This window comes from Phalaenopsis equestris, unplaced genomic scaffold, assembly GCF_001263595.1.
Source record: "Phalaenopsis equestris unplaced genomic scaffold, ASM126359v1 Scaffold001241, whole genome shotgun sequence".
NCBI classification, from domain to species: Eukaryota; Viridiplantae; Streptophyta; class Magnoliopsida; order Asparagales; family Orchidaceae; genus Phalaenopsis; species Phalaenopsis equestris.
In genome coordinates this window covers 259,091-285,922 of record NW_018165680.1, presented here as the reverse complement: position 1 = coordinate 285,922, position 26,832 = coordinate 259,091, and the positions used below count along the sequence as shown (strand labels likewise).

At 36.6% G+C, this 26,832-nt stretch overlaps 1 protein-coding gene across 3 annotated transcripts; it reads left to right on the top strand.

Annotated features, from left to right (window-relative positions):
• Positions 1-26,832, top strand: LOC110033628 (SWI/SNF complex subunit SWI3C). Of its 3 annotated transcripts, none has more exons than XM_020737672.1 (9): positions 1-149; positions 289-822; positions 907-1,460; positions 12,058-12,427; positions 12,529-12,587; positions 23,930-24,018; positions 24,622-24,695; positions 24,775-24,972; positions 26,061-26,221. In XM_020737672.1, exons 1-9 carry the CDS (start codon positions 116-118, stop codon positions 26,126-26,128), a joined length of 1,980 nt encoding a protein of 659 aa, XP_020593331.1. In that variant the 5' UTR covers positions 1-115; the 3' UTR covers positions 26,129-26,221. The 3 variants fall into 3 exon arrangements, with proteins under 3 accessions (XP_020593331.1, XP_020593332.1, XP_020593328.1); XM_020737673.1 differs by having other exon boundaries at positions 24,775-24,976; positions 26,061-26,127; XM_020737669.1 differs by having other exon boundaries at positions 3-149; positions 24,775-24,953; positions 26,061-26,832.

Below are 26,832 nucleotides of genomic sequence, written 5' to 3'. Positions count from 1 at the left end.
GTAGTATTAAATTTGAATGTTCAAGTGCTTACATATACTGTGTGGATGTTTGTGATCCACAGTGCGCCCTACAACGCCGGGAGAGGGGAAGCCCTCCATCTTTCTTCTCTCTGCCATGTCACCTGCTTCTCCCTCTCTTCCTTCCACAGGTAGTTGCTCCGTGAAACCACCTAACCCTTTCCCCTTATCCTTCTTCTTTGGATGTCAATCTATTTCCTTTATAGGGCTTCGTTTCCTGGTCTCTCATCCTTTTTCTGAGTTTTGATCTCAGTATCACTCTAATTGCAGATTCCCAGCTTAACTGGAGGAAGCGGAAGCGAGATAGAAACCCTAAGCGTCAGCAGAAGCCCCATGAGGAGGATGAGGAGGAGGACGAGGATGCTGATGCTGTGGCGGCCGGCGATGAGGACGCGGAGGGCGATAAAGACTATCGTGCCGACCGTAATACTGGCAGCGCCTTCGATCTGCGACATACCGAGGTCCTTTCTGATGGCGGTCAGCGGATCTGCGACTTCCCCGTCGTCATCCGACGTACTGTAAACCGGCCGCATGTCTCCGTTATCTCTATTGTGGTTGCAGAAAGGCTGCAGTTATCGGGTGCTTCATCTTGGGGTGGTTCGGCCAACCTTCCTTTTCTTGAGAATATCTCCCACGGCCAACTTCAGGCCCTGTCCTCAGTCCTTCCCGACCATACTTCTCTCCATCCACCGGACTTTGACAAGCACTCGACTTATGTGTGCACGTCTCCTGTTCTAATGGAAGGCAAAGGGATCATGAAGCGGTTTGGGAACGATCAAGTCCTCATTGTCCCTATGCATTCTGGTTAGTTTCTCTTTCTAAAATTATGCTCTTCAAGCTACCCTGTTTGATTTCCTGATGGAATTTTGTTCATACGGTGAACGAAAGATTGGTTTTCTTCAACTAACGTACACCGGCTCGAGAGACAAGTGATACCGCACTTCTTCAACGGGAGGTCAACAGAGCACACGCCTGAGAAGTACACGGCTTTAAGAAATAAGATAATTGCTAAGTATATGGAGAGTCCTGCTCGGAGGCTTTCGTTTGCAGATTGCCAGGGGCTTGTAGCGGATAGCGAACTATATGATCTTAGCAGGATTGTGAGGTTCTTGGATCACTGGGGGATAATTAATTACCTCTCTGCTTCCTCAGTTCATCGAGGACTAAGGATGGCTGGTTCTCTTCTTCGGGAGGATGCCAGTGGAGAGCTCAGTGTGCAGACTAAACCACTGAGATCCATTGATAGTTTAATTTTGTTTGACAGGCCTAAATGTAGTCTCAAACTTGATGATATGGCCTTTTTGCCAACTTCTTCATCTTCCGTGGATTCAGTTTCTTGTTTAGGTGATCTGGATGTTAGGATTCGTGAAAAGTTATCTGAACATGCCTGTAGTTACTGCTCCAAGCCACTGCCTAATTTATTCTACCAATCCCAGAAGGAGGTCAGTTGTACTCTTTCTTCATAGAATCTTGTTTGCTAAAAATTTCTTGGGCTAACATTATATGGTGCCTTTTTTTTTTGATATGCTGTCTGTTTGAGGAATGATAAATTTCTTCCATTCAATTTAACTTGTACCTATTTAATGTCAATTATTTCTTCATGCAGTAAACACATTTGCTTCATTATAAATGAAAGGTTTTACACGATCCTATAATGGTGAATCAGTATGTTTTTGTTCAGCCACATGCACTATGAACACTAAGGCCTCGTTTGACAGGACTTTATCGTTAAGAAAATTTCGTTTAAAAGCTCTATCTTACAAAACTCCATTATAAAATTAATTTCGGTAAAACAAAATGACAATTTAGAAAGAAAATTCCGTTTGCCTTTTCTAACTTTATTATTGAAGTTAAAAGTCTATAATAACCCTGTCGTCTCCTAAAAAAATTATTTTGGAAGCAGAGGGGACCACTTGGATCTTATAGTGGTTCTCTCGCAGCCTTTGCAACTCCAACATACTATTTTATGTTCCAAAATGATCTTGAATTAGGTACAAAGAGCATGAGTTGATGATTGTATCCATGATTGGGAGGAGAGGGGAAATGCGGTGGTAACAACAGTAATGAGATGTCAGAGGGGAAGACCTATACATCCAACCCCATAGTTCCTACTGGATCATAATGGTCACATGGAGGCGGCAGTGGAATACGACAGAATGAAGGAGGAAGACCAACAAAGGCAGAGGAATTAGGGTATTTTGGACATTTTTGCTACCAAACGCCGAACGTAGGTCGCAAAGCCGACACAAGTTTGCGTTGATAATCGTCCAAATCGCGCTTCTCTGTTTTCTCTGCATTTGCCAAACTACATCAGAGAGAAAAAGCATGCTCAACTGTGGCCTAAGCTTTTTCGTCAACTGTTAATCACACATATTGATCCACAAAGATAAATATATGTAAAAGAGTGGTTGCAATGAATGATGAAAAAAGGAAGAGGAGAAAGACAGAAAAATGGGGACTTGGCCATCTGACCAAGGAAGGAGATGTGTGATGAAAGTGAAGAGGAGAGCATTCTTTACAGAAGTAGCTTCAATTTGAACTTGAGTGCTTTATTCATGCAAATGGTCCTTACTTATAGAATCAAAGGAGGACTATTCTTGCATGAGGTCCAAGTTTTTCTTAGTCATTTCATACCAAGCTAAATTGCTTTTACATTTTGTTGAAACCAAGATGAAATGAATTTACATAAAACTTGGAAATACATATGAAAGAAAGTGATATCCACTAAGTTGATTGAAGCCAGATTGTAGTTAGTTCAGGTATTGGAGATGGGTTTGTCTATTTCTTGCATAATCTCCCGTGAGTTGTGAAGAACTCAACTCTAGAGAGTTAGTGCGATGCAAATCTTTTTAGAGATTAGATACAATATGGAAACTGTCTCTATACGAGCATTAATGAAGAGAGCACTTAGTTTGACAGTAAGCGTACCCATGTTTTCCAATAAATTTTTTAGAATATGTCAAACTAGGTATAAGGAGAATGAGCACCGTCCATGTTAGGTATTAAGAACATAGAACAAGTGCTCAATCTTTTGAAAAAATGATGAAATGTATTATAGCCATTATTTTATTATAGTCTATTTGCAATCTAGAGATTATAATTTTTATGGCTTGGGCTATGGTTGTATAAGAATTTTTTTTTCTCATGCTATATGATCTAAGTCTTGCTGGTTTACCATCTAAATAGTTGTTTTTTTTAATGTTTGTAATGAGAGCATATGAGATTTTATCTTTATTTTCATTTAAGTTTATTGCAGCAATTTTTTGCAATGAACTGGGAGATTAGTTAGGGGCTATTTGGTTTGCTAAAAATGAAATGCAATGTAAAAGGTTTGCAGACTACTATAATTGCAATGTATTTAAAATAATTTTGAGTTGTTCGGTGCATTGTAAAATAAACGTAGCACTTTATATATATATATATTTGTTCTGAAGTAGAATGAAAAAATGTATTTCAAAATATATTTTTTTGTCCGGCGGCAGGGGACTGACGACGGTGGGCTGGTGGTTCGGGCAGGAGATGGTCATCAGCTGCGGCGGAGACGGTCGGCGATAGTGAACGGGAGTGGGGGGATGTGGCTTGCGATTGAATTTTACATGAACGGTGTAATTTAAATTCGATCAAATCGGTCGAATTATATATTTAGCCAAAATGAATGGCGGTGTAAACTTCTAATTTATTCATATTTTATATTGCATTTGTAGTTCTTCATATCAAACATATAATTTTTTCAAATCCCCGCTAAAGAATTACAGTACACTACAAATTCACTAAACCAAACAACCCCTTAGTTTTTTGATTGGTTATCGAATGGTTGAAATAGGAAAGAATTTTGTAATTTGTTTTTGTTGTTGGTTCTCCTTGGAATTTTTTAGTCCAATGTATAATTATGAATTTCTATATTTTGGATCCACGCTTTTCTTTTGAAGTTGATTTTCAATGGCAGAGTTGTAGTTTCTTGACAACTGGCTTTTTCATAGTAGTTGCCACCATCTTTTTCAGGTCAATTGCCACTCTTTTTTGTAATGGGATCATTCAGATGTTTTTGCCACTTTTGTAGGGCTAATTTTGGCCTTTGTTGTTGGTGATGGACCCATCGACATGGAGGAAAGACTCCATATTGAAGGACCTTTTAGCTTCACTGGGAGTGGAACTTTAATATCTTTAAAACAATCTTGATAATTGGAATTAAAAGGGGCGATATTTGAAAATAAGAGATCGTATGATTGAATTTTAATTCTTTGGTGATATCGGAGTTAACCAAAAATCCATTAGGAAAACATATCTTATCACAGAAACAAACAACATATTACATTCACAACCACCAAAAAAAAAAAAAAAGAAAACAACACAACACTGATCCTACTAGGGCAAAGTAGGGCAACAGGTGGCTTGGAGAGTATATGGCTTGATGTTGTGGACGATGATGGAAGTTGTGTTGGTAGGTGTTAGCAGGTGAGAGGGAGGCATAAGTGGCTAGTATGTTTGGGGGGATAAGCAAGTGAAAAGACAAGTGGACGGGTGGTCAGCTGGAGAGGCCGATTGAGTGCAGATTATGGCAATATCGTAGCAGGCAAAGGGGAAATATGTGACTGAGGCTGAAGAGGGTTGGTGGCTGGTGTATAGCTGATCTAGCATGTAAGCGACAGTAAGGAGGAAGGAGTGTGGTTTGGATGACAATAGGGATAGGTGGTTGGGTGGTAGCAAACAAATGAGGGAGATAAGGGGTTAGCAACAGGGAAACTGAGAATGATGGGGGCGCAACAAGGTGCAAGTAGGAAAAAGGAAGATACACGCCATCTCGAGATGATTTACATCTGGAGCATCTTCTCATCGTAGGATACAACCCTAGAAGGGAGAAGGAAAACACTGACAGTCGTCCAAACAGAAATATCAGCAAAAACTACAGTCCTAGAATGTAGCACATTTATTTACAATAAGTAAAATAGGGCGAAAGGGCAGCAAATTCAGCTCTATTAGAAGGCTGGTCGATTTAGCCTCCCTGCTGGCCGACACTTACATGCTTGACCGATCGATCCAACTCTCAGCCCTAGGTCAGTCTCTTGGGTTGGGGGAGCTTCGACTTTATTTTTCGAAACTTTTAGTTCCTTGTAGCACGGAATCAATTCTGCCCCATAGAAGATCATAGATATATTGTAATCCTCTAGTAGATCGATCATGTAGGTGTTATCATTCCACAATATATCTTGGTAGAATAAATATTTATCCTCCCTTGACATATCATGAGTCGAAGCTGCATACAAATGTAGGTTCTCGCAGTGTAACTCTTGAGCTCTTAATTCCTCTTAATTCTGAAACATTTTTCTTTCAATTCTCGTACTCAACAAAATGTAGTTGATAAACCAATATGTGAGGAGAAATCAACTCGGCTTAAACCTATGGCAGACTGCGCCACTCTCACTACTAACCATTCAGGAGTGACATCTTCTACTGTGATAGGTTTTGGATCCTATTGAAAAATTTCCTTGTTCATCAAGCTTCTAATACAAATTCAAGGTTGGGTTTCATCCCTCTTGTTTGGACATCTAATGATGGGTACCATGCTGATCTGAGTTTAATGTTTGAATAACTCCATGTAATCTTTCAGACATGGCACAAAAGGGCCCCAATTCTGACGTGTTGGACATCCCTCAGTAGGGGAAACTTAGGAATGATTCTATAGATTTGAATGGTATGGATTTCTCTTATATGGGATTGTCATGCTTTTGGTGTTAATTCCTCGAACTCAAGAGAATCTTGGACACTCATTGTGAAGTTGGTTGGATTCTCTCCCACGGGCTTAGCTGGAACTATGTGCATCTTTTCCTCCTCAACTGGAAGCTGATCCTCCTCCTTTATGTCTTTACGGTCTTCAGTGTCTACCCTGTCATTTACTAATTTTTCAAGAACACCCTGTTCAGTAAAATAGATCACCCCCTTGGTTGTATAGTCTGATTCAACATGTCCAAATCCATAACGCTTGTAACCTTCCTGACTGTGACTGATTTAGGGATGTGGATCGGTTCCACCTGTTCTCCACTCTAAATCAACTTTTCTTCTAATGGGGACGTCTTGGGTATCCTTCTGGGTGAATTCTAGTTGTAAGATCCCGAGGTTGAACACTGCTTATAAGATAGAGTACTTGTTTGGTGATGTGGTCTCTCCACTTCTGAAGCTAGGGTTTGAACATTCTGTCTATAGTAAGCTGGTAGGAACTGATGTTATATCTCCCGTTTTATCTTCTGATACTCTCGTTCTCCTATTTAATTCTTCAGATCATGGTCGTAGGTAATCTCTCCCTGGGTTTCGTCCTCAATGTTCGCAAGCCTCCATTGAAGTCGCCGAATCTCCCATTGTATCTCTTTTCGGATGCTTGGGCATGTATCTCCTTGGTGACATGACTAGGGTTTGGAGTGTGAGGTGAAAGATGATGTAAAAAATGATTTAGGGTTGCTGCTTTTGAAAATCAACAATGATAAAAGTCAAAGCTTTTGCTATGGTTTGGGAATAAGAAAAATTTTTTTTTGAGGGGTAAGATAAACGTTAGCAAATCCTAGGATATGACTAATGTTGAACTACTTATGATACCAAATGATGTCTGAGTTAACCAAATATACAGTAGGAAACATATTTTATTACGCAAACAAAGAACGAGTTATATTCACGACCATAAAACATAAAGAAAACACAACACAACACAAATATCTTGTTAGGGCGAGGTAGGGCAGCAGGTGACGTGAAGAGTATACGACTTCAGGTGGTGGATGCTGATGGAAGTGGTGTCGGTAGGAGGTAGTAGGTGGGAGGAATGGGTGGCTAGTGCGTTTTGGGGGATGAGCAGGTGAAAGGGCAAGTGGAGGGTTGGTTAGTTGCCAAGGCCGGTTGAGTGTAGATTATGGCAATACTATAGTAAGGAAAGGGGGAATAGGTGATTGGAGGCTGAAGGGACGGCTGGCGGCTAGAATATAATTGGTTTGGAATGTAGGCGGCGGTAAAGGAAGGTGGGAGAGTGCGGTTTGGATGACAACAAGGAGAGGTGGTTGGGTGGTAGCGAACATGTGAGGGAGATAAGGGGGTGGCGGGAAGGAAATCGGGAAGGATGGGGGCGCAGGCAAGATGGAAACAAGCAGAAAAAGGGAAAATATACACCATCTCGGGATGAGTTATAGTCGGAGCATCTTCTCACCGTCGAATACATCTCTAAAAGGGAAAAGGCGGGCACCAACGACTGTCCAAATAGAAATCTTAGCAAAAACTGTAGTCTTAGATCGTAGCATATTTATTTATAATAAGTAAAATAGCTGCCCCATTAGAAGACTGGTCGCTCTAGCCTCCCTGCTGGACCGGTCCTACTCTCAGCCCCTCTCTATAATTAATATATAATTCTCACTGTATTGTGAAAAATCTGAAAACTAGTATTTAATTCTTGAATCATAATATTTCTGATATCATCTTGAAAATTAGAAAGAAAAGATAGAAGAGTTGAAAATGGGATATTGTATGATTGAATTTTTAATTCCTTAGAAATAAGATGAGAAGCTATACATATATAACTAGAAAAATAACTATCAACGAAAGAAATAAATCTGAAAATCAGGTTTTAATTTTGCAATCTAGAGTCAACTACACAGTAGAAATGAAATCCTACCGTAAATTGCTTGTGTTATTGCTATTGATGAAAAATTTTTCATGGATTCTTGGATTCACTGTTCATGGAGAGCTGCCGTCCACAAATTGTTAGGCTGCTATAGATGAAAATGTGCTGACCATGAATTTAAAATTATTTCAGCATTTTCTATTTAATCGAGGTTGTTTGATTGCTTTAGAATAAATACAAGAAAACTATCTTTTCATCTGTGGTTAGTTATACGTTTCAATTTCTATACATGCCCTTATTGTACAGTTATTTTTTTCTTGTTATATGCGTTCTGCTGATATTTCATGTGTTCTGAATTTTTAATTCGTATAATACATGTAAATAGGTTAAACAAATTTTGGAACAAACTTACAAATTGTAATCGGATTGTTGGACTATTGTTGATGATAAGTTGCTATTCATGGATTGCTGGATTGCTGTACAAAGAGAGTTGCTGTTCACAAATTCGTAGGCTGCTTTAGATGAAATTTGTATTGTAGATCATGAATTCAAAATTATATCTAACTTATTGTATTTACTTTAGATTGTTTTGTTGTTTTAAACTAAATAAAAGGAACTATTTTCCCTGTATGGTTATAAGTTCCAAAGTTTATATTTGTAAAGTAATTATTTTCTTTTTCTAGTAATATTTGCTATGCTATTTTTCATTTGTCTTGCTTAATATATAAAAGTGTAGGTTTTGTGAGTGGAAAAATAACTATTCCTCTTCAAATTTCTAATGCTCGGTTACAAGATAAATATCAATGGAAGGCTACCACATTAGAAAAGCCGCAAAATCAGCCACAAAATCCCCATGCTATAAGAAGAAAGTAAGAATTATCAACATAATTTTAGAAGTAGAAACTACTAAAAATAGAAAATAAAAAATAGAAGATATCAAAAGCGGAAATTCCTAAAGTTCTGAACACTCCCCTCAAGTTGGAGCATAAATATCTATCATGCTCAGCTTGCTTACTAGAAACTCAAAATTAGGTCTGAAAAGTCTTTTGGTGAAGATATCTATTATTTGTTCGGAGTGGAAGACATGAAAATAGCGGCATAATCAAGATTCTCTTTTATGAAGTGTGGCTATCAATCTTCACATGTTTTCTGCGATCATGTTACTCTGGATTTTCTGCAATGCTGATTGCAACTTTATTGTCACAATACAACTTCATTGATATGTTTGTCAGATCCATAACTCTTCAAGAATTCTCTTAACTCTTAACATCTTGATGAATATGTTTTGAAAATCTTGTCTATAAAGATGAAAATCAAAAAATCTTTTTCTTAGATGAATATATTCAACATTGGTATGTGCGATATTTTGATAATCTTTTCAATGAATTTTTTGAAAATACGATCGACCTCAGTGATTTTAATATTTTTAATAATAATAAAACTATTTGTTTTTACCATCGTATTAGAAAAAAAGAACCTAGGGAGTAAAATAAATAGGACCTGATAGTATTCTAATAGAAGCGTGAAAATTTTTAGAAAGTTTAGGCTTTTCTTGATTTACTAAACATTTTACTATTATTTTTAGAACTAAAAAGATGTCTGAGGAGTGGAGAAAGAGTATTTTAGTCCCATTTTTATGATTAATGGGGATGCACTAGAGTGTGCAAATTATAGGGGAATTAAGTTAATGTGTTATACATTAAAATTATGGGAGAGTAAATGAAAATAAGTTAAGATGTGATGCAAAGATTTCTCATAATTAATTTGGATTTATGCTGGACAAGTCTACCATAGTAGCTATACATTTATTGGTGGAAAAGTACAAAGAGAGTAGGGAGGATCTACATATGATTTTTATCTATTTAGAAAAATGTTACAATAAGGTTTCAAGAGAATTTCTTTGGAGAGTTTTAGAAAATAAAGGTGTTGATATGACTTCTATTCAAGTCATCTATTCAAGTCATTAACTTCTATTCAAGTCATTAAAGATATGTATGCTAGAGCTGTTACTTGTGTTTGAATAGGAGGAGGACTGATCGAGTATTTTCTTATTTCAGTTGGGTTACATTAGGGGTCGGCTTTAGGATGTACCTTAGTGTATGCTTTTCATTGATGATATCTTTCTTGTGGACATGACTAGAGAAAGTTCAGGAAAAACTTGAATTATGGAGGTCTACATAAGAGTCTAAAGGCATTCATTTTAGTATATATAAAACTGAATACATGAAATGTAGTTTTAATAGTAATAGATCTAGTGGTAGAGTTGTAACGATAGGTGATCAAATCATTAAAATGTGTGAACGTTTTAGATATCTCGGATCTATTGTTCAAAGTGATAGTGACATAGATGGGGCATAGATGGGGATGTTATTAGTTATTAGTAGGATTCTAGTTGGATGGTTGAAGTGGAGGAATGCATCGGGGCTATTGTGCGATAGACAAAACACCGCTTAGACTTAAAAGAAAATTTTATAAGATGGTGGTAAAACCTACAATACTTTATGGTGCAGAATGTTGACCTTTAAAAGAGAAACATAAAACTAAGGGTGGCTGAAATGAGAATGCTTATGTGGACGAATGTATCCGTGAAAGGGTTGGTGCAGCTTGAGTGACTGATAAAATTAGAGAGAGTCTTTAGATAGCTTGGCCACATTAAACGTCGACCATCAGATGATCCGGTTATGAGAGTAGATGCTTTAGATCTGACTTATGTTAAGAAAGCTGGAGGTAAACCTAAAAGGTATTGGGCATGTTGTATAAAAATGCTATTAATTTATTAAAATTAAATGAAAATATTACATTCCATAGAACAAAACGAAGAAAAAGGATTCATGTAGCCGGCCCCACTTAGTGGGATATTGGCATTTTGATCTTTAATTATGATCATATTGAGTAGATATTGGCATTAATTTTGAGCTAGTATCACTACAAGTTTTCATTCTCCATTCATGTTCAGTGCTGCACGTCTCCATTGTTTATGATTGCAAAAAAATTCATAAAAATAAATTGGTACTAGCTTAACATGCTTAAAACTACCATTTAGAAAATTTGGTCTGTATTTCTTAATATTTTTGTGATAATAATTTAAATTGAACATTAATTGTAATAAAAAAAGAGCATATTTTGATATTTTTCATCTAATATGCTTTATCTGAGTTTCAAACGTTTTGTTTACTTGTATTGATAGTTAGTCTATCTTTAATTTCTTTTGTGGATAATATCTTTTTCTCATTCGTCTGTGAGGAGGAAATTCTTGGATTTTGCTGCAGGTCGTTATAACATTGGATTTTTTATGCGCAATGAAGTTTTTCTTGAAATAAATCCAAGTCAAAAGATGTTAATGCACATTTATATCTATCCTATAAAATTTTGTGACATGAATTGATAGAAATACCTATCCTGTTGAAGTTTTTACTATTTCATTAATTTTGGTTTTAAAGAATCACTTGGTAGGCCTAAATTGGATTGCATTGGCTTGAAGTTTGTTGCAGATCACAGTTACATTTTAAATGTAGTTAATGTTGGTTTTATTAAAATGAAACAATGAAAAAGTTTTCATTGTATTTTTTCAGTGTATTTTGGAAAGTGATGTTTTGATATAGATTGAAAACATGATGCTAGAGCAGAATTGGTAAATTTTCATTCTATTATCCATTAAATTGAATTAAAATGCTTACAAAACAGAAGGGAAAACAAAACGCTAACTGTGCTATTTTCATGCTGCGATCAAACTTTGGAATAAGTGAATTTGTTGGCCTTATGAATATTATAGACCTATTGAAGGCGTAAGTTGTGTGATCTTTCAGCTTCCTCGACTATTCTACTAAAATATTTGGGTATTCGTTGGCGATTTCTGTCAAAACATGGCAGAAACTTTGTCAGCTATGCATTGAAACTAATATATCTGGCATGTGTAATTTTTTGGGCTACCACTTAAATTGGGGTCTATTTTATTTTAATTTGTTGGCACTTTGAAATTAGCCTCAAGGTTAATGCGGTACTGGTAATATTTGAATTATATATTATCAATGTACTGTGCTGATCTATGCAACAGTGAATTATAGTGGATTGTGTGGAAGACTACCTCAGCATATGTCACATAAGTTATTCTAATAGGTCATTTACATACATAGCACATAATTCTTATATTTATGTATCTCACACCTAAACTTTTATATTTACAACTATTACTTAAATCTTTAATATCACAAAAACTAGCCCTATTACTGCTTTTTATAAGTAAAATACACCTCTTCATTTATAAGTTTAAAGCACCAAAATGCTATGTATGCAAATATGAAAGTTTAGAAGCGAGATATGTAAATACATAAGAATGATTGTGTGCTACATATGTAAATTTCCCAATTCTATTTACTTATGGTTTTTTTGCTGAATCTCAATTTCTTATTTTGGTTTGTATCTGTCGAAATGATTCCTTACAGGCAGAAACAGTCCTATGCTCAGAGTGCTTCAGCGATGCGAAATTTATCACCGGTCACTCGAGCTTAGATTTTGTAAGAATGGACTCTAAGAAAGATTTTACTGATGTAGACGGGGATAGTTGGACAGATCAGGAAACCTTATTGCTTCTTGAGGCTATAGAGAAATATAATGATAACTGGAATGAAATTGCCAAGCATGTTGGTACCAAATCAAAAGCACAATGCATTCTTCATTTTATTGGTCTCCCTATTGAGGATGGATTGCTTGAAAATATTGATGTTCCGAGAGTAGATGCTTCAGCTGTTTCATCCGAGATGCAGAATAATGGATTCTCCTGGTCAAATTCCCAGAGCAATGCGGCAACTTCAGGTGCTTTTGTTTTTGTAGCGGGTTCATTAAAGTTATTTATCTTTCTGTAGTACCAATTTTTCTTTCTTTTATATTTCTAATTTTATTGATTTGTTGTCAAGAACTTGATTCTGGAGATCAGCTTCCCTTTATTAGTTCTGCAAACCCTGTTATGTCCCTGGTGAGTAAACGTTCTGATCCTTTATTAATTAAATTTCTTTTATTGATGTTCCAAGGTGCAATGCTTTCTAGTAGTAGTACCATGCAAGTTATAGTTCGAAAAATAACATAGCTAGAAATCTAACGGAACCAATTGACAAGGTTCAAATAGAAAACCAATCCAACTGAATGAACTGATCTAATTGAATCTGATTGGGCTTTCCTTATTTAGCTAGAATTTGGAGAATATTTTTTTCAATTTTTATTTTTTTATTTGAAGTCTAGTTAAGGTTTTTTTTTTTTATGGGGAGACAATTAATATGTTGTATTTTCTGTTTTTGAGGACTTTTGCTTGACTTATGTTATATGGAGACTTTTTTCTCCTATTTGGAGAGTTGTAGCGTAATTTTCTTCAATTTATGAATCCATATCTTGAAGAGAACAGGTGGTGAAATCTCCTCATTGTCCGTAGCTTGCCGTTTGCCGTTCAACTTGCTGTTTTCCTGCTGTGAACTGCTCTGATATGCTGTCCAACAGCAGATTTCACTGTTCTTCTTCTGTTCCTAGTTCTACAACCCTCCTAACCCATTTCCTAACCTTCCCACTCCGGCTAGTTGCCCTAATACTCGTTCTACAACCTCTTGTACAATTGATTAGGGTTCAAACATGTTGGATGGTTTATTTTTAATTGAATAAATAAAAACTTGTGGGGCATGCATAAGTCCTTTTCTTTTACCTGCCAGGTAATTTTGAGTAGACTAGCTGACACTGACATATGGTAATAAGTGGTCAATTTAAGATGGGATAACTGAAAAGTTTTTTAATTTAAACTTTTTTCAGCCCCACCATGTGTCTTCTGTTGTGACCCACAGGCTTTGGGAAGCATGCCTCAGCTTGCATACACAACTTTTTGACATCAAGGTTTCCTTGCGACGTATCATCACCTAAAAAATTGATTTTTGAGATTGTTCTCTTCCTTTACACTAATTAATGTTTTGAATTTTAGGGAAGATGGAATATATATATAATGGTTCTTTTGCTTTTGTTTAGATTCCACTATGCTGTTATGCTTTGGATCATCGCCACTATTCTTCCTTCTGTTGCCTGAGCCTAGATTAAATGTTCATTATGTGCATGGACTGGTTACTTTTCTTGCATGATCTTTGCTTATTTTTTCCTCCACTTTAACGGTATTATTGTTTTGCATGCTTAAAACCTTAAACCCTAAACCTTAAAGTTGACCTTAATTATGTTTGTTGCATCAAAAATTCATCTTGCTGGCATTTTGATGATTTTTTATTGGATTCCTATTTATGCTGTAACATCAAATCTTATGTATATTTTATGGTAAGGGCCAGGATTATTAAAATAGCAATTGAGTATATAATATGTAATTTTAGTGTGTCTGAAATATATATATATATATATATATATATATATATATATTATTATATAAAAAAAAGAATATAGAGAGCTGAGAACACAACAAACTCTATTATAAAAAAATTAGGATGCAAATTAGAATATAATTTCAGGAGAATGTCTTCTTAAGACGGAGAAGTGTCTCAGGCATATCATGCATTAAGGGAATATCAAGGGGACTTACAAGAGAAGTCTATAGAATTGAAACTAGATGGGCAGCATTGTATGAATTTAAGGGTTGGAAATAAAGAAATTAGTGAAAGCTATACTCGGTGTTGCTGAAATACAAATGTTAAGATAGCTCATGACAAAAGTAGAAAACTATTAATTTAGAAGCAATTATATGAGGTATTGTAGAAGCAACAACCATCGAACATGAGATGGTGGAAAATTGGTCCAGGTGATTTGGTATGATGGAGGCAGTGCACCGATAAGACGAATTGGTAATATTATTGAGGAAGGATTAGGAAGGAAAATACGTATTTGAAGAAGGCCTTTTGGGTAGAAATTGTCAAAACTATTTACAAAAGGGGTTTAATGCGTGAATCAAAACTCCGTAGGAATAAAAGGAATATGAGGATTCATAAAGCTTATCTGAAGTAGTTGAGATACAATTAGTGATGTTGATTGCCAGCTCACGAGTATTTTGGCTAAATAAAAAAAAGGGAAAAAAAAAGAAAAAAAAAGGTAATGTGCTTGATACTGGAGTTAACCAAACAACAATCGAAAAATCAAATATTATTGTTGAATTCAAATATGGGATTACAACCAAATAAACGGAAATATGAAATAACATCAACTCAACACACAAACTCACACTAGGGTTTGATCTAGGGTTGGTGGCAATCAGCTAGGTGGATTAGAAAGGGCGGTAGGTGGCTGATATGGTTGGAAAAAATTGGCACGACAGCGGTGGATTGCTGTCCTGGGAACAAGGGGAAAAATGTTGGATTGCATGGGAAAAAACAGCGGCAAAACTGCAAGATTGGATGGGACTAGCGGCTGGAAAGGCTGGGACAGCAAGGAGACAGCAAGCTGGGCTGAGAGACATTGTCGGGAAGGCTGGGACTTCAAGGAGCAGCAAGCTAGGCTGGAAGAACAGGAAACTGCAGGTAGAGACAGCTAAACAGCAATTCTGGGCGGCGTCAGCGAGCGTGAATGACGGAGGCAGCGAAGGTGAATGCGGTGGATGGAAGGACAGCAAAAGGGGTGCTGTCCGGTGCGGGAGTAGCGGGACAGGCCGCTGGAAAGTGGGAAACCGCAGAAAAAACAGCCAAGGGCTGCTGTGCAGTGTCTGTTGCAGCACGGGAGGGCGATAGTGAGTGATGTGGGAAGGATGAGGAAGAGTATTGGCGACGACAATCACCACCTCGGGAGAGAGATATAGTCAGAGCACCACTCGACCTTGGATACAACTTTAGATGGGTAAATTGGAGATGTTTGCGGTTGTCGCAAACAAATATACGCAAAAAAAATACCTAAAAACTTGATAAAAATAAATAAACCTTGGCTAACTAACGCGTGAACCCCACTCTTCATAGGTGGAAAATCTCTGCTTGGATGGACCGGTCGGTCCCTCCTCTGCCTGAACCGAATCAATCCAAAATGGGAGACGTGTCAATTGTTGCTAGGGCTGTTAACTATCCGATCTCGAGCTCAGAAGGGGCGCTCTAATAGATTTAGGCAGCTGCAGTTTATCCAGCTTATGCTAATAAACAGCTTATCCTGATAATCTGCTGATGACCATCTGATCCGGATAAGCTGACTGGTTGTTTGGTTAGTGCGTTTTGAGAACAATTGATTCTGGATAAATGATCAATCTACTCATGTTCTGGATAAGCTGTTTAGCTGATTGGTTCTTGCGCTTTGTAAACAACTTATTTGCAAATTTTTTTATAAATTTACCAAATTTCTTAATGCAATTATAAAGGGGAGATAAATGTGAATATTGAAGAACATGAAAATACAAAATATTCCGAAAATTAAATTTCAAATGTTAAGACATGAAAATACAAAATATTTATATCACTAAAATATTTCATATCACATCACAGAGACACAGTTACCTAAACAAAAGTGAAATACATCTTAACATACTAATATGAACTGTAATGAGACCCAAAAAAGAAGAAAAAATAATATGTCAAAATTACAAAGAAAAAAATTATAATTTTGACTTTAAATTGTAGCAACATATCACGGTCCATTCAACCCAGCTCTGACACTCCAGAACCCTGAGTGAATCTGTCCGACTGTGATACCGTAGAAATGGAAGCACTCGAATCAGAAGTGGTGTTCTTAAATTTGGATACCGACGAACTCTAAGCAGCAGTGTAAAGTTGAGATAGCATAGAAATGGACCTACTGTCGGCCCATCTGAAGAAAGTGCAGTCCTCCTGTTCTTGTGCCCATCGCGAGCACCTGTAAAATTGCCTCCCGTAGCTATGTGGCTGGCGTGATGTGAGTAGTAAAGTCGGGTAGCCCACACTGACATATCACCTGTCCGGACATCCCTGAATATCTGGAATTCATCTTCCTGAGTTATTAAAAGAACAATATATTAGTTAAAAAATTGAGAAAATATAAAAAATATACTTACCGAAATATGGAGGTAACGATTGCCAAAAACAAATTTGTGTGGCCATCGAAATAGCTCCACAATAATCTCGATAAAATCAGTACAATTTAGAAGTAAAAAATATTTTTTTATTGTAGATAAAGTCATATAGTAGCATTTGCTCCATAAATTCAAATGTGAAAGCAGATCATTTTAAGCCAAAAATAGGATGTTTCAATCAAATTAAAAAGATTTTCACTTGGAATAGAATATGAGAATTATAAACCAGAAAGGATGTGTACAAAAAATTTTCCTGTGTAATGCCAACAGGAAAACATAGGATAACTGAACCACTGAAACCATAGGCTACTTTGTAATGCCAACAGACGTAATGCCAACAAGATCCCAGTGGTAATGGCTGCACTGGTTACCTAAGAATAACTAGGCCATCCAAAGATGTCGCATCATCACCATTGGGATTTATTTACATACATCCCAATTACTATGTAATGCCAACATAGTAATTGATGCCATAGGCTACTTTGTAATGCCAACAAGATCCCAGTGGTAATGGCTGCACTGGTTACCTAAGAATAACTAGGCCATCCAAAGATGTTGCATCATCACCATTGGGATTTATTTACATACATCCAAATTACTATGTAATGCCAACAGAGTAATTGAGACTATAAGCTACTTTGTTTCTGAAAAAAACTAATTTCATAAATCCAAATATCCATACAATAAAGTAGCAGGTACTTTGAAGCAACCAAATGAAGCTGTAGGTAATTCGAAGGGAAGAAGAGCATGTCTCAACTTTCAGGTATAAAACAGTAAACAACCCAACATATTGCTATAGACCTACAACTTTCCCCAATAACAGTAATAGCTTTCATTCATATATCTAATAGCATTCATTCATAATGAGAAACCTGCAGCTCATGAAATATGAAATGAGAACCCTGCAGGCTCATAATCAAACTGTAGTGGATTGAACATCTATGTGGATTTGGCTTGGACCTTGTCCTGAGTCACCTATGTGCTCGATATCCATATCCTGTGCTAAGCTGGCGAAGCCCTGCTCATTTGGGCTGAAAACATGAGCTCCAGTTGCTACAATGCCAGTGAACATACCATTCAACTTCTCCTCCAAAACTTGTTTAATGCCAGTCAATTTGAATTTTTTTTGCCGTTGACACTGCCTGTATTAACAAAATAAGAAGTATTCAATAGTCAAATTATTTCAATGAGTAGATATATGTAAATAGTCGTGTAATTATCTCTAACTTTTCTGCCCACCATTCCTCTGGTGCATCAATTATTCGTTTTAGTGGATCCCATCCCAATCTAGTTGATCTCCTTTTGAGTTCTTTCCAAATTTTCCAGTTCTTTTTCAATTGATCCCGCTTGTTTTTGAATTTCATCCGATCGTAATCTCTTTCGGTTATTTCCTTGAATTTAGTCGTGAGATTTTGCCAACCCTCTTTATTAAAATAGGTAGTGAGCTTATTTCCCAACTCGACCTCCCTCAGACAGAGATCACAATATATATTAGTGGCCTCTCTATCCCACATGGTCGGATCCTCTTTATTTTTATTCATTTTTTACTGTGAGACAAAGGGATGGTAAGATAACGTGTATGTAAGAAATAAACCTTTTATGCATAGGAAAGATGTCATGTAGGTTAAAACCGAAATATGATGCTTCGTTAACTGAAGCATCAAAGAAAATCTTTAAAAATAAAAAAAATGACCAATATGGATGTTTATGAAATTTTGCAATCAATGGAGTTTCTACCATTGCGAATATTTAACACCTTCAGAAAGAAGGTTTCTTCAATGAAAAACGTATAATAGTACTAAACCAACAAGTACCAAATCTTGCTCCATAATGTGTGCTGCCATCTGAAGCTCTTTAATGTAAACTACAATGCTACGGACAAATGAAATTGAAAAATGTCCTTTTTCGAACAAGTACCAAGCAAAAACTAAAAAGATTTTCATTTGGAATAGAATATTGGTATTGTTTCCAGATTTCACATAATAGTAATACTAACTGCACTTGCAACCACATTACCATTCTAATGCAGGCAAATAATTAAATGGAAATTTCATGAATTTTTGAAATGGGACAATGAACAAAATTTTCAACTTCCAAGTACGAAAACATCAAAGAACGACACAGTAAATGACCCCAATTTCCAGTTACGAAAACATCAGCCAACAGGAAAGAAAAGATCGAAAAGCATCATAATACATCAAAGCAGGTTCTTAAAGTGATCTTAATTTCCCATCTTTCAGGTACAGTAAAACCAACAAAAAACGGGGAATAACTCTAGGCCATACACGAACACATCAGAGGAAGATCCGCGAAACCAAAATTTTTCAATTAGCACCACCTTAAACCGAAAAACAACAGTAGGATATGAACAACAAAGGAGTTATTGTTGATGCATTAAATATCTCGTTAAAACATCGGATTTAAATTTTTACCAACTTTCATCATTCTCAACAAGTGGATCTAGATTTTTAGCTTTTATCAACACTTCCGGATTCAACGCAAAACTCAACAGTTAGATCGTCGAAAACGACGAAAGCTTTCGACCAAATGGGGGAGCGGAGGGAGGAGTGGAGATCTTAACTGCAGAGCGATCGACGCCAAAGAGGAAAGGTAGGGCTACGCGCGAGGGCAATGGAGTAAACCGTAGAGTCTAAATGCGGATCGCGAGGGTATACCTGCGATTCGCGTGTAGTAGAATTAAGAGAATGCCGTTTGTAGAAACACACCTAAATCGAGCGAAACAAACACTAAGGCGGCATTTTGAGAAACGTCGCCGCACTTATAAGCTGGCCCCAAACGGGCCCTTAGTGCGGCTCGAAATCGGCTCGTCTTGTAATATTCGATTTCAAGCCGAGCCTACTTGAAATTGAATTGAGCTCGATCCAGTTTGAAATCCAAATGTGCTAGCTCAAATTGAGTTATTTGGATATGATCTCGATTCAAGCCACAACTTGAATTGATTTTTGAGTGATTGACAATCTTTGAGCTAAATTCATAGACCTAATTACTGTGCCTATGACACCTGGACGACCACATCAGTCTCCTAATGTTGGATGATCTTTGACCTCATCTGTCAATGCTTCTGTCTCCTCATAGTATGGATTCAGATCATACATGTTTAGGGTAACAGAAATGTTGTAATTTCCGGTATGTCAAATCTTATAGGCGTTGTCATTCCAAAATACATCCTAATAGAATAAATATTCATTCTCCTTTGGCATAACCTTAGTTGGAGTTGTCTATATCAGTTCGTACAAAATAACTCTTGAGCCATTTAGTCTGTAATTCTTATCTTTCACTCGTACTCGGTTGGGCACATTCGATTAAAAAATTCGTTTGGAGGAACTAACTCTGGAATGAAATATGTGGCATGCTGGACTACTTTCAATAGCAACCACTTAGGAGGAGCCCCTTCTTTTCCTAAAGGATCTAGATTCCATTGTAGGATGTTTTTTTCTCACAAAGCTCCTAAGGCGATTTCCAATGTTGTGGTTTATCTTTTTTGTCTTACCATCCGTCGTTGATTACACTTCTGAACTGAATTTAACACCCAATTGACTTCTTATTATCTTCCAGAAGTTGCTCAAAAGCTTCTCATCTCTTACATGTTGGACCTCCCTTGATAGAGGCAACTCCGATGATATGCTATATATTTGAAAGTTTTGAATTTCTCTTATATGGCGTTTCCATGTGTCTGGTGTTGGTTCACGAATTCATGACCCTCTTGGAAAATCAATATTACTCCTGTTGGAGTTCCTCTCATGAGCTCAACGTGAATGACGTGCATCTCTCTCTCTTTAGTTGGAAGCAGGGTTGTAATCAAGCTGAGAGGAGTTGGTATATAATAGTTTAGACTTGGTTTGGTATAATTATAAGCTGTTCATTTTCAGCTTGAACTTTCATATATTGTTCAAGCTTGAATCGTTTAAAATTCTCAATCTTTGAACTTGATTTAATTATGACAAGTGAAGGAGTTTTTAAGCGAGCTAATAAACAAGCTAAAAATTCACCGAGTAGCTAGATTTTCATATATAAAATTCAATAAATAGTTTTACAAATCTGATTGCACATACTAATTTATCGATTATAAACTATATAAAATGAAAGTTAACTCATGAACCATGATCATATGAGATGTAATCTCTCATATTTTTAGCATGATCATACTCCTAAGTTTGCACCCAACTCCCACATTAGTATGTAGATGTTGGTTGACCCATAATGATATGCATTTGTCATTTTTTTAGTTTTTTTAGACAATTTCGTAGGTATCTTTTATATTGAGCTGTTGCACCATCTCTATTTCTTAATCGTATATAACTTACAATGATTGCGCTCTACCTTCTCAACACCACTTTTTAATCGGGTAGACTTTATGAGTAGAGTGAAAATGGGAGATATACGAGAGACTTAGAGTTTCAGAAATTCTTGCACACTGCAATCTCGTCGTTATGTTCATTGCTTTCACGCCCTAGCTACTCAGAGTTGCGTATGTTTCGGGAAAAACCAGGAGACGTGACTATGAGAGACGAGGGGGAAAATGAGGTTTGCGGGGGTCTAAAGTTAATTTTAAAGGGCATTTCATACATACCACACAAGTCTTATGAATTTTCACATCTAACACCTAAACTTTGATAAAATAAATATATAATTAATAATTATATATTTATAAAATAAATATATATTTAATAATTAATCAAAAATATTATCGATACAATAAATATTACTATTAAATCTATAATTAAATAAATTTCAGTCAATCAAATTTTATTTAAATAATATATCATATATGATATGAGTTATCATCAAGCTTAGTATCAAATATTTAACGAATTACTTATTGAAAATAAATGAGTTTGTTCGTGAATATAAATGAACAAGTTCAATTATGTTCATATTTAGTTCATTTAAGCTCTGAGCTTTTAAAAATTATTTAAACTTGTTTATTTACTAATTTGAAAAAAAAACATGATTAAGTCTTAATTGAGTTGAGCTCGAGTTGTTTATCAAGTGCATTGGTTTATTTACAGCTCTAGATGGAAGTTGGTACTCCTTTGGGTCCTCAACTTCTTCAGTACCTACACTATCTTTGTCCATTTCTTCAACTGCTCCCTGTTCAGTGAAATAGATCACACTCTTGTTTGGGCGATATGATGCACTGTGCCCAAAATCGAGACACTTGACGCACTTTCTGGCTGGGACAGATTTGGGAATGCTCGTTGGCTCTATCTGTTCTCAACTCTGAATTAGCTTCTCCTCATACAGGGTTAGCTTGGATGCTCACTAGGTGTACTATTGTTGAACTTGAGATTGAACTCTGCTTATAAGATGTGGCAATCACCTGGTGATGTCCCGAGTACATGTTCTGACTATAATGAACTAGTAGGTACTTATTTTGTATCCATCGTTTCTTCTTGGATCAGGTAGTGATTTTATTTTTCACTTTTCGTTGATGTAGGTGCTTCAAATTTTTCCACCACATCAACACACTCTTCTTTAACTTGATGACGACTAGCTTTACTATTATTTCTGGTGGAATATCCTTGTATTCAAAGACTTGCTCCATTGCCTGAAGCCACTTGATGAATTTTTTTGGATTCTTGTGACCATCAAAGTCATATAAATCCACATTTACTTCTCGATCCTCGCTTCTCCTTTGATATTCCATGTCAAATCTTTGGGGGTAGCTGTTTCTCATCCTTTCAATCTGACGAATCATCATTATGGCTACGCGTGACCTATTCAGACCATCTCTTTTCAAAGGTGATAAGCCTCTGTTGCAGTTGAAGGATTTCTGTTTGCATATTTTCAATAGAAAGCTCTTGGACATCTCTTTGAGGGCTTCTCATAAGCGGCATTGTGTTCTTTTCTCCCGAACAGGGTTCAGACAATTGTCTCTCAGTGACATTGCTAGGATTTAGATTTGAGAGATGAAAAATAGTGTACGGGGTTTATTTAGGATGGGAAGGAAGAATTTTTGGGGAATAATTTGAAAATTCAGCAAAAAGACGAGTTTTTGGGTGGAGATTAGGTTAGTTATTGGTGGATTTAGGTAACCTTAGGCTAGAACTAGGGTTAGACTTGTTCTGTTATCAAATAATGCCGTAGTTAAGAAAATAATAATAGAAAAACTAAATATTATTGCAGAATTCAAATATTGGATTACAATCAAATAAATGGAAATAGGAAATAACAACATAACGCACAAACTCATACCGATCCAGGGGTGGTGGTGATCGGCTAGGTGAACTGGAAGGGGCGGTTGGTGGCAGGAATGGTTGGAAAGCAATGGCATCACATCAGAGGATGGCTTTCCTGGGCGGTAACATGCCGGAAAAGGTTGGGTTGCAGGGAAATAGAAAGCTGCAAAACGGCGAGATGGAATGGGAGTAGCTACTGGTATGGCTGGGACAACAAGGAGACAGCAAGCTGGGCTGGTAGAACAGGAAACTGCAGGTAGAGACAGGAAAACAGCTGTTCCGGGTAGCGGCAGTGAGGGGGAATGACGGCGGCAGTGACGAGTGTTGCGGTGGATGGTAGGATAGCCAAAGGGTGGCTGTCCAGTGCGGTGGTAGCGAGGACAGGCGGCTGAAAGTGGGAAACTGCTGGAACAACAGCCAAGGGCTGCTGTGCGGTGGCAGCTGCAGCAAGGGCAGGCTACGGTGAACGATGTTGCAAGGATGGGGAAGGGTAGGAGGGAGGATAATCAACATCTTTGGAGTGAAATACAGTCGGAGCATCACTTGACCCTTGGATACTGCGCTAGATAGGAAAATTGGAAAGGCTAGTGGCTGTCCTGAACAAATATGTGCAAAAATTTCCCTAAAACTCGACAGAACCAACATACATTGATCCTGGGTAACTAAGAAGCGGACTCCACTCCCCATAGGTGACAAATCTTTTCTTGGAAAAACATGTCGGCCCCTCCTCTGCTTGTGGACCGAACCGGTCTAGAATGGGAGATGTGACAATTGCCGTGCCTATGGCGCCTTGATGCTGGCGCCACTGCTCAACTCTCATATTTGTATCATCAATTAGCAGTTAATTCCTAACTACCATTTAATATGCAATTTAAACATTCACCACTTGAATTTGTAATGTATGTTTATCTGTTGCTTGTTTGAATGCTCCCATTCTTGAGAAAATGCTGTACAATTTGTTTGGATTTTATTGGCGTGCTCATTTTAAGCTTAGAGGATGTTAAAGTATTTTTTTTTTATAATGTGGCTCATTTTTTTAAAATATTTTTTGTTTTGTTTTGTAAAGTGTTGTAGTACATAAATTTCAATGATGTTCTTTCCTAAATGTTTTGTGATTCTTTTTAGGTTGCATTTTTGGCCTCTGCAATTGCACCTAGGGTTGCTGCTTCCTGCGCTAGCGCAGCATTATCAGTCCTTACTAAAGAAGATTTCAGGTTAGGCCATGTATCACATAAGATCTATTACACGTACAATCCATACACCTTTTGCGGTTACCAAAGTTATTTTGAAGGAAGATTTACATACACACCGCTAAGCTCTTATCTATTTACATATCTAACAGCTAAAATTTAATTTTTACATACATGCCACCTTACCTATTCATGAAAAAGGGTATTTTACTTTTTAAAAGCTAAAATGACGGTATTTTTATGTGATATAAAATATTTGAGTGGTATTAATGTAAAAAGTAAACTTTAGGTGTTAGATATGTAAGTACATGGGAATTGGGTAAAATGTATGTAAATGCGATATTGAGAGAGATTAAGAATTCTCACTATTTCGTAGATTCCTGGATCAAATTCGATTCAGTGGGATCTTTCACTCGCATTTTTTTCCACCAAGAACGTTTTATGAAACTCTTTGACCCCCGAATTTGGAGTATCCTACTTTCACGTGATTCACAGGGTGCAACAAGCAATCGATATTTCACGCCCTATTTTAAAAAGGATTTTTATGTCAGCTTGAGGATGTCTGAAAGAGAACTCGATGTGTTTGGATTTTGTTGTTGCTTTACCAACTAACCTTTAAACTCGTAGGCTGAATCCAGAGAATGTTCATGATGTAGTTGGTTCACAGGGAGCGAGTTATACAAACTCATCTAACCAAAAGGGTAATTTACTTCAATGTTTGCTTTCTTTTCCTAATTTAAATAATATTTTCTTCTGACTACTATGGTAATTGGTATATAGATAATTATACTGAAGATCAAGCTTCAAATTTAAGCAGAGATTCAAATTCTCTTTCTAGCGAGCATGTAAGGTATGCTGCTTTGTGTGGTCTTTCTGCTGCGGCGACGAAGACAAAACTATTCGCAGATCAAGAAGAACGTGAAGTGCAAAGGCTGGCTGCGAATATTATTAGTCACCAGGTTTATCTTCTTGGAAATAGTGAGCAAGTATCTGCCTTTAGTGCTATTATTATTTTTTGGAAATTTGCACATGTATCACAATATCTTTGTGGATTAACGTATCTAACACCTAATGTTTGACATTTAGAACGCCTTGGTACTATAAACTTATGCATAAAAAAGATGCATTTAACTTTTGAAAGATTAGTTCATTCTTGTGGTGATGTTAAAGATTTGAGTATTATGAATGTTAATAGTAAAATTTAGGTGTTAGATATGTCAATACATAAGAAATTTGTGGTATCTCTGTAAATTCCCCTATTGTTTTTTTGCTGAATGTTAGGGAAAAGTATTTTAAAAATCCTTAGGCAAGTCATCATTCATTTAATTTGGACTTTTTGTTGAGAAAGGCTTGACAAAGGTAATATTAATGCTTTTGAGGAGTAATCTTTTTCAAAGAAGATCTCATTATTTCCCAAAAAATAAAATAAAATAAAAAATAAGCACTAAACTTTTGACAGCTTCAGAGGTTTTTATATATTGAGCAACAGTATAAAAAAATTCTTCAACAATTCCCTTATTGTTTTCAGACCAGCATTGATAAATTCGATGCTTATTCCATGGCTGCCAAGCTTGAACCCTACATTTTGTTTCTTTTCAATGAGTTAACCTATTAAAGTTCTTGTTGGCGTTAACTGATCTAAATTCTTGGTGGTTTTAACCAATCTAAATTCTCTCTGGTTTTCCTTTTGTTGCATCCTCGTTGAAAATCAATTCCTTTACTCATCCTCAACGATGAATCCAAAATTTTCAGGGAAGTCTCCTTTTGTTTTCAGGTTGTTATTCAAGTTTTTGGGAAGTTAATCATTATAATCATGCTCATCATCATCGTCATTGACCTTATTACAGCTAAGGGTTTTATGAATCTCTCTTAAAATTTCCTTTCGTGTCAATTAGAAAGCTCATCATTTATCATGTTTTTATATTAACTTCATCTATTTTTGATATACAAACAGTACAATTTGGAATGTTTCTTAGATATGCATTCTGCTTATTGCTTTTGTAATCCATAAACCTGCAAAAGCTAGATAACTTTTAAAACCAAAAATCATATTTTCCCTGTTGCAGTTAAAGAGACTGGAGCTGAAGCTAAAACAATTTGCAGAGGTGGAAACATTTTTATTGAACGAAACTGAAAAGGTGGAGAGAATGCGACAAAGGATTTCTGCAGAGCGCGCCCGAATCATGGCCACCTGCTTCGCGCCACCCGGAGCCTCTTCGCTGGCAGGTTCGCTAGCTGCATCCGGTGCGATGGCAGGTTCATTAGCACCATCGACTGGAAATTTAAACCTCAGACCGGCAACAATGCCGGTAGCCAATGGGCAGGGAAACCTCACTCCAGCTTATGGGAACAGTTTGCCTCATCCTCACTCACAGTTCATGCAAAGACAGCAGATGTTTTCTTTTGGACCGAGGCTTCCTCTCTCTGCCATTCATCCCCCCTCTTCAGGATCTTCTCAAAATACAATGTTTAATTCTGGTATGACTAACACATCTACTCATCATCCTTTATCTAGATCATCTTCTGGTAATAATTCAAACATTGGTTGACTCGAGGAATTCAAATTTGGAGTATTTAACTGTAATTTATGGCATAACTTAGAAAAGGTTCGATAAATTAAATATTCTGGTTGATAAATTAAATTTGAAAATTATGTTGTATTGTTAGTTTTATTTATTTATTTATTTTTATTTGTTAGTTAGGGGATCTTCGTGAATGCGTAGGGTTGTAAATGAACCGAGTTTGGGCGAGCTCATGTATTGTTTAATTCGACTTGTTAAACAAACGAGTCGGAATTTTTTATTGAGCTGAACATTAGTTGTTTATGAATGTACGTCT

What these genes read in the sequence shown, in the direction of transcription:
- LOC110033628 (XM_020737669.1), top strand. Translation starts at nt 116, where the DNA reads ATGTCACCTGCTTCTCCCTCTCTTCCTTCCACAG. An exon ending in TCCCTCTCTTCCTTCCACAG is followed by an intron (nt 150 to 288) that starts GTAGTTGCTCCG and finishes CTCTAATTGCAG; the next exon opens with ATTCCCAGCTTAACTGGAGG. An exon ending in CATTGTCCCTATGCATTCTG is followed by an intron (nt 823 to 906) that starts GTTAGTTTCTCT and finishes GGTGAACGAAAG; the next exon opens with ATTGGTTTTCTTCAACTAAC.